Source organism: Canis aureus, chromosome 27, assembly GCF_053574225.1.
Source record: "Canis aureus isolate CA01 chromosome 27, VMU_Caureus_v.1.0, whole genome shotgun sequence".
NCBI lineage: Eukaryota > Metazoa > Chordata > Mammalia > Carnivora > Canidae > Canis > Canis aureus.
This window is the reverse complement of record NC_135637.1, coordinates 26,748,806-26,760,904: the sequence shown is the minus strand read 5'-3', so window position 1 is coordinate 26,760,904 and position 12,099 is coordinate 26,748,806. Positions and strand designations below refer to the sequence as shown.

The window sequence follows — 12,099 nt, the reverse complement described above, 5'->3', positions numbered from 1 at the left end:
GGTGGGGGGGGGGGGGGGGGGGAGGCGCGCGGCGGCGGTGAGTGGAGGGCCTGTAAACAAGGCACGATCTTGAAAACTGTTTTTAGTGGGAATACCTGATGCTCTAGTAGTTTCCCCAGGCTCCTGGGGGGAGATGGCCTTTGCTCCCTCCCTGAAGGACTCACAAGGAACTGTGGTTAATAAAATGTCTCCTTTTTAAATACCTTGATTTAGAAGTCTCGAAGGAAGTCTGCATGAAAGGAGGGCAGAGAACTGACCTTCAGGAATACCACTACTTAGGAAGCAGGGAAAGGACTGGGAGACAAAGCCCTTGCAGGCTAACTGCAGAGGTGTTAACAGCCAGCAGGAGGCTGCCTCCTGGGGAAGTGTTTCCAGAAGTAAGGCTTTGGGGCTGGGGCTGGAGTGCATGGCTAGTACTCAGGGACATCTGAGAATGTCTCAGGGGTAGGAGGAGCCTCTGAGGCAGCAACAGGTTTATCAAGTCAGATGAAAGAATCATACCCAGAGTTGCCAGAGCACGGTGGTTCTCCTGTCCCAAGACAGGGGACTTCAAGAGTGGGAGCCGCCCCAGTAAAGAATGTATGCTAGCTGGTCACAGCACCTTCTGGTGACTTGGAAGAACTGTCAGTCTAGGGATTGACTTTCCAAATGGCATAGTATAGCAGGGGAACCATTTACAACTAACACTCATCTGGTTTAACTTGGGTGACAAAGCCTTAAATATGTTCAGCTACCCTGGGCTCCTTAGATGCCAGGGAGAATCATATGAACGCAAGATCTTTGCTTCATTTTCCAACCTTGGGCTCTAGGGTCCTCATGGAGGCTCTCTTGCCAGATAGAGCAACACAACCTGGGCCCAGACCTCTGCCTCATACACTTGCACTGCAGAGGTTAAATGCCACCTGGCTCTGCCTCCTCTGCTCCTCAGCCTGGACAGCTGGCCTGCATCTTACAGTTGTCTTGAGTCAGAAATCTCTGCAAAGTGAGGCCATATCAGTCTCCACAGGGCTCAGGAATTCTTAGATGCCACCTCAACCCCAACAAGCAGTTTTCTTTCTCTCAGCCCCCCTCCATTGCTTTTATATAGTTTTAATGCATCAGTGCAGCTGCATCCATTAGAAAATCTTAATGCTTTAATAAAATATATATACGAACTTTAAAGTCTTTGAGTAGTGATACGTTTGCGATTTCTTGTAAAACTCAGATCAGAATGCTTCAAGGTCAAAATTTTACCTTTATAATGTGGAAGACCTGGGGTGGGGCCAGTTGTCTTCTAGACTTAATACATGGTGAAACAGAATGTCTACCAGACATTGAGTATCTGCCAGCAGCCAGAGACAAATGCCATCTCATCCCATGAACAGTGGGGAAGGGAACATTTACTAAGCAACCACCTTCACCCCCCTCTTCTGGCAAGTGCTCTGCTCTAGATGAGGAAATGCTGTTTCTCACCCACCCACAGGCAACTCAGCTGGTGCTGCAAGACTGGGATTCCAAACCTAGGTCTGTGGGCTCGGAAACTCAGATTCTCTCACCAAAGTGGTTTTGAAACTGGCTTCTGTGGCAGTGCTTTAGGGGTTCTCTGCAAACAAATGCTTCAAATATCTTAAATATTAAATAAAACCCAGCTCTAATATGCATACTCAAATGTAAAACACACACTAGCTTAGACTGCCTGAAAGCTCTCTGTAAGGCCTCCACAGCTGTGCGTCTCAGGGTGGGCACGGACAGAGGGCACTAGCCTGGTGCTGGGTCGCCAAGCCTGGCTGCAACTCCATGCTAGTGGCTCTCACTGCAGAATAAGGAGTGCTTATTTACAACCTTTGGGTGTTTCTTTCTGATACACAGAGGATAAGGATTGAAAGAAGGTGTTGAATATTCTTCTATTAATCCTTTCTTTTCAAGCATCTACTTCACTTGTCAGTGACCAGAGATTGCAGACAAGCTGTGACTATTACCATTTGCAACCGCTTACCTATATATGATAAGGATTTTTTTGTCAAATTCAGAGATAAATTGGAAGCTGAGACAGTTCACAACTAACCTATTTGTAGTAAAAATGCTCTCACACCGCACTGAGTTAAGACAGTGTTATTACTTGAACTTAGATAATTCATGCTAGTAACATTTATATATTTGAAAGGCTAAAAAACGATGATTATAATTTCAAAACTTTTTGATTTGGGTTAGGAGAAGAGGCAGGCTCATAGTTTAAGCCTTTTTGGTAGCAATTACTAAGCTCTTCTCTAATATTTCTGGCTTAACTCAAAGAGAATCAGGTTAACATAACTATTTATCTAAACTTGTCTTCTGGAAGCCCAAGAGCACTGGGAGATGGTGCAGGTGGAGTCGGGGAGAGTGTTTCTTATTCAAGGTCTGCTGTTAATTCATTGACAACCATGGGTAAGTCTTTGCGGCTCCCTGAGGCTTCATTTCCCTCAACAAAAAAACCAGGAGTTTGGATTAAATCAGTCATTTTCAGATTTTTATTTTAAGCACCAAAACCTTTCTTCAAATCATATTTTATTTAGAAGTCTAATACTGAATGGGCCTGAGGACTACCCCCCCGCCCCGCCCCCAAAGACCTCACAAAATAGCATGAAAACCACGAAGAAACTAGATGATTGAAGGTCCCTTCCACCTCTAGGGGTCAGGATTTCAAGTCCCCTGCCTCTGAAACACAGAGCCCAGCTGCCCCTTCCTGGCCAGGCCCCTCCCTCTCCTAGACCAACTAAGGGGCTGAGCTGCCTCATCCCTGGCACTGACTAGAGAACCACACAGTGGCAACCACAGGGGCTAAACAACTGTGAGTGAAGAGGACACATTTATTTCATTTACAGGGTCACTGAGACCACAGCAAAATCAACGCTGTTACAATAGGCAAGCACTACTGTCTGCAGCAACACACAGCATGTTTCTTAAACAGCATATGAGCCTCACAGGTTACGTTTGCATTAAAAAAAAAAAAAAAACTTATAAACCAATCAGGAAACAGTTAAAGGCCAATCTTAAATACCAATGTAAAAATTTCTCTTGAAAATGCAACTGAAATGCAACTGCTAGGAGCACTGTAAGAAAAGGTGACCCAATTCAGGTACGTTAGAAAAGACCAGAAGTGGTAAATAAAATACAACAGCAACATTTAAAAACCTAGTGATTCCCATGTCAGGGGGGCCTTCTTCCCCTTAAGCCTCAGAACACAGGCCCAGCTCAGAAGACGCCTGTTTGACAGGGGAGGCAACTGCTAATTCTGCAAAATGTGCAGCAGTGAACTCTGCATATGGAGGAAAGGAAAAAGGGTTACACGCTGGGGACAGACAGCAGGCCTTGTGTTGTAAGAGGCAGAGGCTTACAAGGCAGAGGCCACCTCCTACTGCTAGAGCCCTCTCACATATTCTATGCCAGCCCTCGAGATACTTGCCAGCCCTCGAGATACTTGCCAGCCCTAGAGATACTTGTCAATAACCTCAATTTAGAACAAATGTCCTTAGAAAATGTGACTAGATATTAAACACCTGGGATTCTTCCCATGTTATTCAGAACTCCAAATGGAGAGTCAGTCACTGTCCCACAATCTACAGCCCATTTTTCACTGTGCTGTTAGTCTGTCCCCTACGAATTCAGGGTAGGGAACAGCTGCAGCCCTGGGGCCAGGTCACTCAAACAGGCACTAGCTAAATGAAATCCTACAACAGCTTCAAATCAGCCCTCATTCTTAAAAGATCAATACAAAGTCAGGGGTAGAGTTAACTTCAGCAAACATGGAGCCTCCTAGCTTCATGCACAGAAGCCAAAGTAGATCAGTCATCTCAATAGCCTGTGATCTTATTCTAGGGTATACCCTTGATTCCCATTTCAGTATATTTGATAGCTGGATATTGTTTAACAGATCTTCTGGCACCATCTTGTTCATTCTCCTTCAAATCTGCCACAATACCTTTTTAAGTCTTAGAATATGCTTTGCTAACATAGAAATCAACAGTGAGCATATCAACAAAATAAAGAAAAAAATTTCTGTACATCCTCACTAGAAAACTCCCAGTGGATTAAGGCAGCCCTATCATTTTTTAGACTGGGAATAAGGCCAAAGTAAAGAAAGAAGGGAAGTATTAAGAAAGTGCCAAGATAAAGTTCAGGTAAGGAGGACATCCTGGCAGCTCAAGGCCACTGTTCGTACCCATTGCTTTACACCAAATGCCTCCGTGTGGGGGCCTAAAGAAAGCTGGCCTTGCCCTTGGATAACCACCTTTCTCTGCACACAGACCTCTCCCACAGCAGCTCCTTCCCTCAGACCCACACTGTGCAGGTCTCCCCAGCATACTATGCTGGCTCATCTTCCTGCCCCCAGCAGCTCCCCATCTACGGGCCCCTGCCAGCCTTGCTAAGTTCTGCTAGTGTTTTTACCTGGCAGAGGGCTAAACATTAGACTTTAGAACAGTAAGGCGCTGTGTGTAGATACACATTGGCTATGACACTCATTTTTACAAATTGGTCTGAATACAGTCTGGCCTCCCTGATAGCCGAAGTGGCACCTTCTCCCAGAGAACAAGCTATTTCTCAAACACCTGCTAGATCACACTTGTAGCCTTCAGACTAGAATCAGCTGAGTTCTTTATGTACTTTATATATGTTAGGCAGACAGTACATCCAGAAGGTGACCCTGGAAAGCCTACCTCAGGGTTGAGGCCCTCAGGGAGGCTCTGGACAGGTCACTCTTTAGAGCCTAGCCAACTCACCAGAGATGCTGGACTGGAGGCCCCAGGGCTGGGCACTACTCAGTACCACCCTTCTCTAGGGAGGAACTATATCATGTAGCTCTCCCACAGACCTGCGGGACGAGAAGGATGCCCAATAGTGATGCAGGGAAAAGAAAATACACCTCCATGAAGAATAAGAACTAGTCAAGAAGTGACTAGAAACTATGGTCTTGCTTGGCTAGTTGCAGGTCTACAGAACAGAGGTTTGGTGCTCTGTGTGGAGGGAGGAAAGAAACTCCACTTAGGCACATAATCCAATCGTATCCATTTCCGCTTCTACTTCCAGGGTCTCCCTGCCCACCCACATGCTACCATCCAAGAACAATAGACAGAGCACTTCCAGCCACCTCCCCCTGCCCCAACATCTTCTGAGCTCTACCGCATGCTGGCCTCTGTGCTTAACCACAGCTGCAGATGCAACCGATGCTCCCCAGGGCGAGGGGTGTGGGGGAAGCCTAGAAGCCAGAGGTAGTTTTATTTACTATATTTACTATGGATGCTCAGTTCTTTGGACGAAGAAAAACCCCTAATTGTTAAGATGCCTGATTGCTTTGCCTTTTTAGCTTTACAGATGTTAGGGGCAAAACCATCAAGGAAAATGTGTTTCAGTGCCTGGGCATTGTAGTACACCTCCTTGCCAAGATCCCGAGTAGAATAGAAAGCTGCAGTTATCCTTACCAAAGTTCAGTTTCCCGGTATCACCTCATGCTGCTGCTGTGTAAGAGGGAAAAGGGATGAAGAGGGAATAAACCACAGGGCAAAGAATTAGAACGTGTTAGCAAATGCTACCATGCGGAACACTAAACTTTATTCACTTTATTTATATATTTAACAGTTCTAAAGTATTTACTTCTTGCTTTGACAAAAAATGAAAAATATAGGAGCACTCACTGACTCCTCTTTAGGAGAAAAGGGTTATTATATGTACAGCTACGGAGAGTTACGGTTCCTCCTTTACATACAAAGAAAAATATTAATAAAAAAGTGCTTCATTGATCGAAAAGGGCTAAGAGCTGCAAGCATTTATTCACACTGTACATCAGACCCAAGAAACCCGTATCATCACCTCTTGGCACCTGTCACTAGGAACTGCACAATCTTTAATTAGACTGACTGACTTCTCCCTACCTGCACGGCCAGACCACACAGAGTGCGGAGAAGAACTACACCCTGTTTCACTAAATTCAAACTCCGAGCAACCTGCTGCCACTGGGAAGTCAGAGACGTGCTCAGATGCTCTTGGCTTTGCCTGGACTGACAGCTCCAGGGTAGGCTCTGGGCCACGTCGTAACCACACCCAGGCACACACAGGAGCCACCTTCCTGAGACACAACTTTCCTTGGCCAGGGAATTGCTTCCAAAGGATCAGAGGGTTCCCTGGCCTCACCCCCATCTGCTCACCACAATCCACCATTACCAGTTAGCAGCTTTTAGCAGAGCCAAGCATGGCCCTTCCCCAAGAGGGAGGGCAGGCACAAAACATGGATGCCAAGATTACAAAGCACAAACCTAAACTCTTCTCCACCCTTCCCCCACACTCACTCACAAATATTCTTGATTTAAGGCTCTTTTTGGACCACATCAAAGCTTACTGAGGAAAGGTGCCCCAAATCTCCTACGGGCTGTGTCACTTTTCTAAAGAACCCTGCAGAGTCACCAAGTGGCCCCTCACTGCTGGCCAGCAGCACAGGGGCAGGGCAGGGGGACTGATGGGCCCTTCCCACTGCCCCAAGAAGGGAAGGAGGAGGAAGGCTGATTGTATGGGACATGCTCCCTTTTCCAGAGGCTTGCACTCTCAAAGGCTGATTCTACCCCTTAAGGGGGAGATCCATGATTTGTTTGGTTTGGGAATGGGAAATTTTTGGAACCCTGAGTCTGGATTTCCCTGTGCTGGTCAAGGAAGAGAGATTGTTTGGGGGACCAGGCCCCAGAAGGGGCTTCCAGGTGTGCCCGGGCTCAGGGCAGGCTTTGGCCTTGGCCACGGCAGCAGGACACTGCACTCTGGCCAGTCTGCACTCTTATGCCTGAGGGTGGGAAGTGCTACACAATCTGGCCGAGGGAGGCATACTTATGACAGTGAAGGGAACCCTAGACTATCTAGAGACAAGTTAAAAACAGAATCCCATGCAAGAGAGAACATGCTGGCACCCCCATCCCCAGGCCCTCTCACTTGCCTCAGAGGATCAAACACCTTCCTTCCTCAAAGGGGGGGCCTGGAAGAGTTCTGTTTATTATGTGCCCTTCCCTCCAAATGTCGATCCCATTTATCTGCGAGGTGAGACTGGCCGGGCTCCTCTCAGGAGGTAGAGGGCATTCGGGGCACTGCTCCAAGGGAAGATGCTTCAGCCTCCTCAGCAGCAAAGGTTTTTCCATTCAGTTCTGATGTGGCAGTGGCATGAGGAATAGTCAAAAACATCAGCCCTGGTTTGCTTCCCCATTCACTATATCTCGGGCCTCCAACTCCTGACTCTGACCAGTCTCCTCCCATCCTGAGGAACCAAGCTAACCCTCAGCATCACAGGACAGCAGGCGGCTCAACAGTTACAGTTACAGGGGGCCTGGCAACCTCTGGTCTTCCGTTAAAAAAAAAAAAAAATTAAGACAACCAGGGGACTTCTTTCTTTTTTGGAGGCAGAGGGAAGATGGAGAAGGGAGAGGAAAGGGGCGGGGGGGGCCAGAAAAATCAATCTACAATCCAGTGGTACATCCCAAATTTCTGTCACTCTGCACAGGTGGTTGGTTCCATGCCCCCATTCCAAAGTGCACGGGCCTCTCGGTCTGCCCAGGCTGTGTGGGCCTGTCAGAGGAACAGCAGCTTGGCCTCTGCTCGCCCCAGGTCACTGAGCTTCAGTTTGAAGTGGCAGCAATGGGCTTGTCCAGTTCAAGGTCAATGCTGGAGCTTGTGGGATGTAGGCTGCTATAGCAAGACTTGCATACTCGACTGGGTTCAAAGAGCTGCTGGCTGGGAACTGGAACCTTCTGATTACAACAACTGGAGCAGAACACATTCCCACAATTCCTTGAGATGAAAAGAATAAACAAAACACAGTTAGTTTCAGTAGCAGGTATGGTGTGGGGAAACCAACTTTAGAAGACAGAACTTTGTTATATGTAATTCGGATGTGCTGGAGACTCCTCCAAGAGTGAACCATTTCATTTGTCTAGCCCAGGAATAAGCCAAGTGTGTGTGTGGGGCATCCCTGCCTAGTACAGTTGCACACCACTGTGACTTTAGGGCCAAGGACACTTGGCTGCCTCACCATTATGGCTCAAGGTTACCAGGTATACAAGAGGATGCTGCTCAAGAGAGATCCAAGGAAAACAAAAGGGCCCAAGGCAGGAGCAGCTGCTAGATCACTGGCTAACTCTTGGCCCAGAAAAACCCAGTTGGCCAAACTCACCTGGGCACTGGCCTCCGTGTAGCCTGTGGTCACAGAGAGGCCAGAGTCCAATGGAACTACCTCCGAGCCCCTCAGCTGAGACAAACTACCTAGCCTAGCTGGGGAGGGAGGGGCCTTGTCCAACTTGCTATTTTTCCAGAGGCTCGGAGGCAGCAACATGGAGAACAGACTATTGCCATCTAGAACTGCCCTGCTGCCAGCATGCAAAGCCAGAAGACAAGCAACCAGTGACACATGCTCAGGGTGAAAGGACAAGAGTACAGATGAACACACGTGCACAAACAGCCCCCTTATTAGATAGGTGTCAGTCAATTATGGCTCATTCCCCTGCCCCCATGCAACTACCAGGGACTATCAGAGCTCCACCTGAAGGCCTGACTGTACCAGGCCCCAAGCCTCCCTTCACCTCCTCCACTTGAAAGCCTGACTCTGTGTCCATGCAGGACAGGTACACACATCCAAACAGCTGCCCTTCACCACTGAAAGGAAAAGAACTGGCAGAGGGTAAGTTTCTGCCCATCTTACAACCCCACTTTGTTAGGCCCTAAAGTACAAATCAACCTCAATAAACCCAAGAATGGGAGTCTTCAAGGAACCTGACATACCAAAGACTTGGGGAAAGCAGCTGAAGCGAAATCCTCTTCCTCAGCCTGTATCACTCACTACCTTTTCATTTATGCTCCTCAGAATACAAACCCCCTGCTGAATTAAGAACCACCTGCACACAGAGGAGAGAATACTAAATACCCTTTGGGGACATAAAAAAACAAACAAACAAACAAAAAAAAAAAACCCCACACCACACAAAAAGGAAAGGCTAGACATGGGGGAATGGAAGGACAGAACTAAAACACACACAACTTCATCTTCTAGAACGCAGTAAGCACTTCATGTTTCTGGAAAGCATGAATCGGCAAGAACCTATGGTTACACAGAAAAATCACCTAAATCTACTTTTGAATGTTTCCATCTATTTAACCTATCTGCTGGAGTCCATCCTGATACGAACTGGATCAGGTAAGCTTTTCTATCTGGCTTCTTTCAGGGGGTCCTGATAGACCCTAAGTGGAACCCTCCACTAAAGTCTTCCATGTAAAACAGTTCTCTGGAAAGACCACCTCTGTTCAGTCCTGGTCTCTTTGTTTTTTTTTTTTTTTTTTTAAAGGCAATGCTCTCTGACTTGGAGATCATGAAGCATCATTCTAGCATCCCAATGAAGGACTAACCCACAAGAAATAGCTCTGAAAACCCAACTGGCTATGCCACAAGACCAGCCCCTGCTGAAGCACTGCTTCTCAGGCACGAGCCAAGATGGCTGAGCTGACCTATGTGGTCAGGAGGGGAGTGTATAGTTGCAGCCTGACTCAGCCCTAATAGTCTCCTCAGCTGGCTGCTTTGGTTTCCCCCCAAGCCCACCTGCCTGCCTGCACTCCTAGCCCCGGGCTTCATCCCAATGAGTGCAGAGAAGGGGAAATGGCAGCGTTAGTGTGGAGAAGTTATTATAGATGTGCAGACATCACAGACAGGTTGTTGCAAATGCTCACCACGTTTGATCAACACGGTCAGTGTCCCTGCAAGGAGGGGAAAGAGAGCTCAGAGGAGAAGCCAACCAAAGACATTTGGGCTTGGGGTGCAGGGTAGGGAGATATACAGTCCTAGAAGCATCATCACTAGACAAAGAGGTGGTTCCATTTTCTACCTGGGTTCACTCATCTGGGTGAGCTATGGTCAGGATTCAGATAAAATTCCTGTCCCAAGAACACTGAACATATCTATATAGTTGCCACCTCAGCTGGGGCAAAGCATCCCTAGCAACTAACTACCCCAATCAAGAAGAAAGAAGTCACAAGCCTTAAGGATTGAAGACTATGTCATGTCCTCAGCTGTCCCTACTAGTTTCCCACAGCTAGTTCTCCTCACTACTGGCACAAGGAAAAGTTTAGGGTCAGGGAGCAGGGTAAGGAGTAGGAAAATGAAGTTCCCTGCCCACAGCAAGAAAACTTTTGCTCACTGAAGCCATTCTGAACGGGAAGAAATGGTATTCTAGGAATAAGAAATGGTAATTTGGGTGGTGGCTGTTGCTCTGCTAATCCAGGAAGCAAAACAGACACAAGGGGTCATCATTTGCACATTTTAAAATTTAGTCATGATCACTCTGAATTGGAAAAAGACACCAAGGGCAAACACCAATTTTAGAGGCCCAAAAAGATAAGCTGGAGCCTTGTAGACCCCAGGATCTGCCTCAGATGGGACACCGCCAGCCAGACACCCACATTTCTCCAAGCTGCAGGCTCTGTGGGCCAAATCTCAGCCTCCAAATCCTGGCCCACCCCACCAAACCCCCCAAATGGCACCTGCAGTGGTGCTTCCTGCTGGCGAGCCAGAAGGCACTGTCGCATGCATAGCAGTGGGCAGCCAGGTGGTCAGGTAGCCAACGGGTCATCTGTAAAAGAGATGGGACCAGGTTAGTGACAGGAGATGGGCCATCCAGCTGGAGCCACAGAGCCATGCTGGGGGCAGCAACAGTCACAAGGACCATATTGGCTCTGGTGGCACCAGCCCAACAGGTTGATGTCAGCAGTACAAGAAAGGCGTCCAAATCGTTTCCCTAGAGGGGACTCCAAACTCCCCTGAGATAAAGTATCAGACAGCAGCACCCTGGGTCACTATGGCAAGGCTCTAGTTAACAGAGACAAGGTGGAGAGAGGACCAGCTTGCTGAGTCTCCCTGGGTCAGAAATTCTAGGCTTGATGGGGATTCACAGAGGCTCAAGGCTAAGTGTGCTATGAGGTTTTTCCTTAGCCAGGGGTACGGGACAGGGATAGGGGTGGAGAAGAACCATAAAACAGTTGCATGGACGGCACTCAGAACAGGGGCTGAGCCTGTACCTCCGTGTCCTGTTTATCCACCTGCTCCCAGCTGGCTTCAGAGAAAATCTCTGTGCTGCAGCGAGACAAACAGTTCTGATCCAGATTGCTTTCCGAGTCGGGGATTGAAGTCTGTTGGCAAACAAACAGAGCTGAACAGAATGAACCTGGCTTGGTAAGGAAGGGAGCACCGGGGACTCTGGGTGGGCCTGCCAGATCTGTAGGCACATCCGGCATCAAGAAATGGGCTGAGCAGGTGCAGAGACCGGGCTGGACTCAGGTGGAAGAGAGATACACAGGTCTAAGGCTGTGCGCGGTGACTCTGCAGTGGAAAGATGGGCCTTGGGTTAAAGGAAGTGAGGGGGACAGAAGTGATCAGGATGGAGTGTGAACTCAGTGTCAGCTGCTCCAATGAGTCCGTTAATCCGACCCTGCCACTTACATCTGCGTGCTGAAACTGAGTGCTTTGGGCATGTCCTCCTTTCTCTGAAGGACTCTTTGGGAAAATGAGAAACCATCATTAGTATGAAGGAAACACTGAGAAGTCAGTTTGAATTGAAAGTCATTGGATGAGCCCGCCTTTAATGTACGCTGACTGCTTCAGAGCCAGGCTCACGCTTGTACTTGAACACATCAAGTCAGACCCAGCCAGTGAGGACAGCACCTCCCTTAGAAACTCCCCATCACATAGCACCACTTCCAGGCCCCATCAATGCTAACTCCTCCACAGTGCCAGAAACTAATCCCTTCTCCCCATTTCTACTGCCATCACCCACCACAGGACAGGTACAAACATCTGTTAAACTAAATCTTCATACCTACAGCTTGTGTTTGGGGGCAGTGGCGGGGGGAAGGGAAGGATGGAGAGGGAGCCAAGTTTACTAGTTACTGGGGAGGACAGGCATTACAATTTGACGTTGCCCTACTAATGTCATTCTGCCCAGGAGTTCATGCCCTTCCTTAAAACGTGATCCTCTCTTCCTTATCCTAACTGCCTAAACAGGACACCTGTGGCAAGTAAGCAAGGCAGGAAATAATAGGCAGACTGCCATTCACATGGCTGAGGCTGATCTC

General features: G+C 48.0%; 1 protein-coding gene across 15 annotated transcripts in view; it reads right to left on the bottom strand.

Moving 5' to 3' along the window:
* Nucleotides 1-5,543: 5,543 nt before the first annotated feature.
* MTMR3 (myotubularin related protein 3) overlaps nt 5,544-12,099 on the bottom strand; it is a 141,204-nt gene continuing 134,648 nt past the window's right edge. For 7 of the 15 annotated variants that reach the window (XM_077874279.1, XM_077874277.1, XM_077874276.1 and 4 more), the window contains 4 exons: nt 11,047-11,157; nt 10,513-10,601; nt 9,703-9,729; nt 5,544-7,776 (listed from right to left, as the gene is read on the bottom strand). In XM_077874279.1, the coding sequence (XP_077730405.1) occupies nt 7,605-7,776; nt 9,703-9,729; nt 10,513-10,601; nt 11,047-11,157 (399 nt within the window). In that variant the 3' untranslated portion in view covers nt 5,544-7,604. Of the gene's footprint in view, nt 7,777-8,763; nt 8,877-9,702; nt 9,730-10,512; nt 10,602-11,046; nt 11,158-12,099 lie in introns of all 15 variants that reach the window. The other 8 variants (XM_077874287.1, XM_077874289.1, XM_077874282.1 and 5 more) reach the window with 5 other exon arrangements.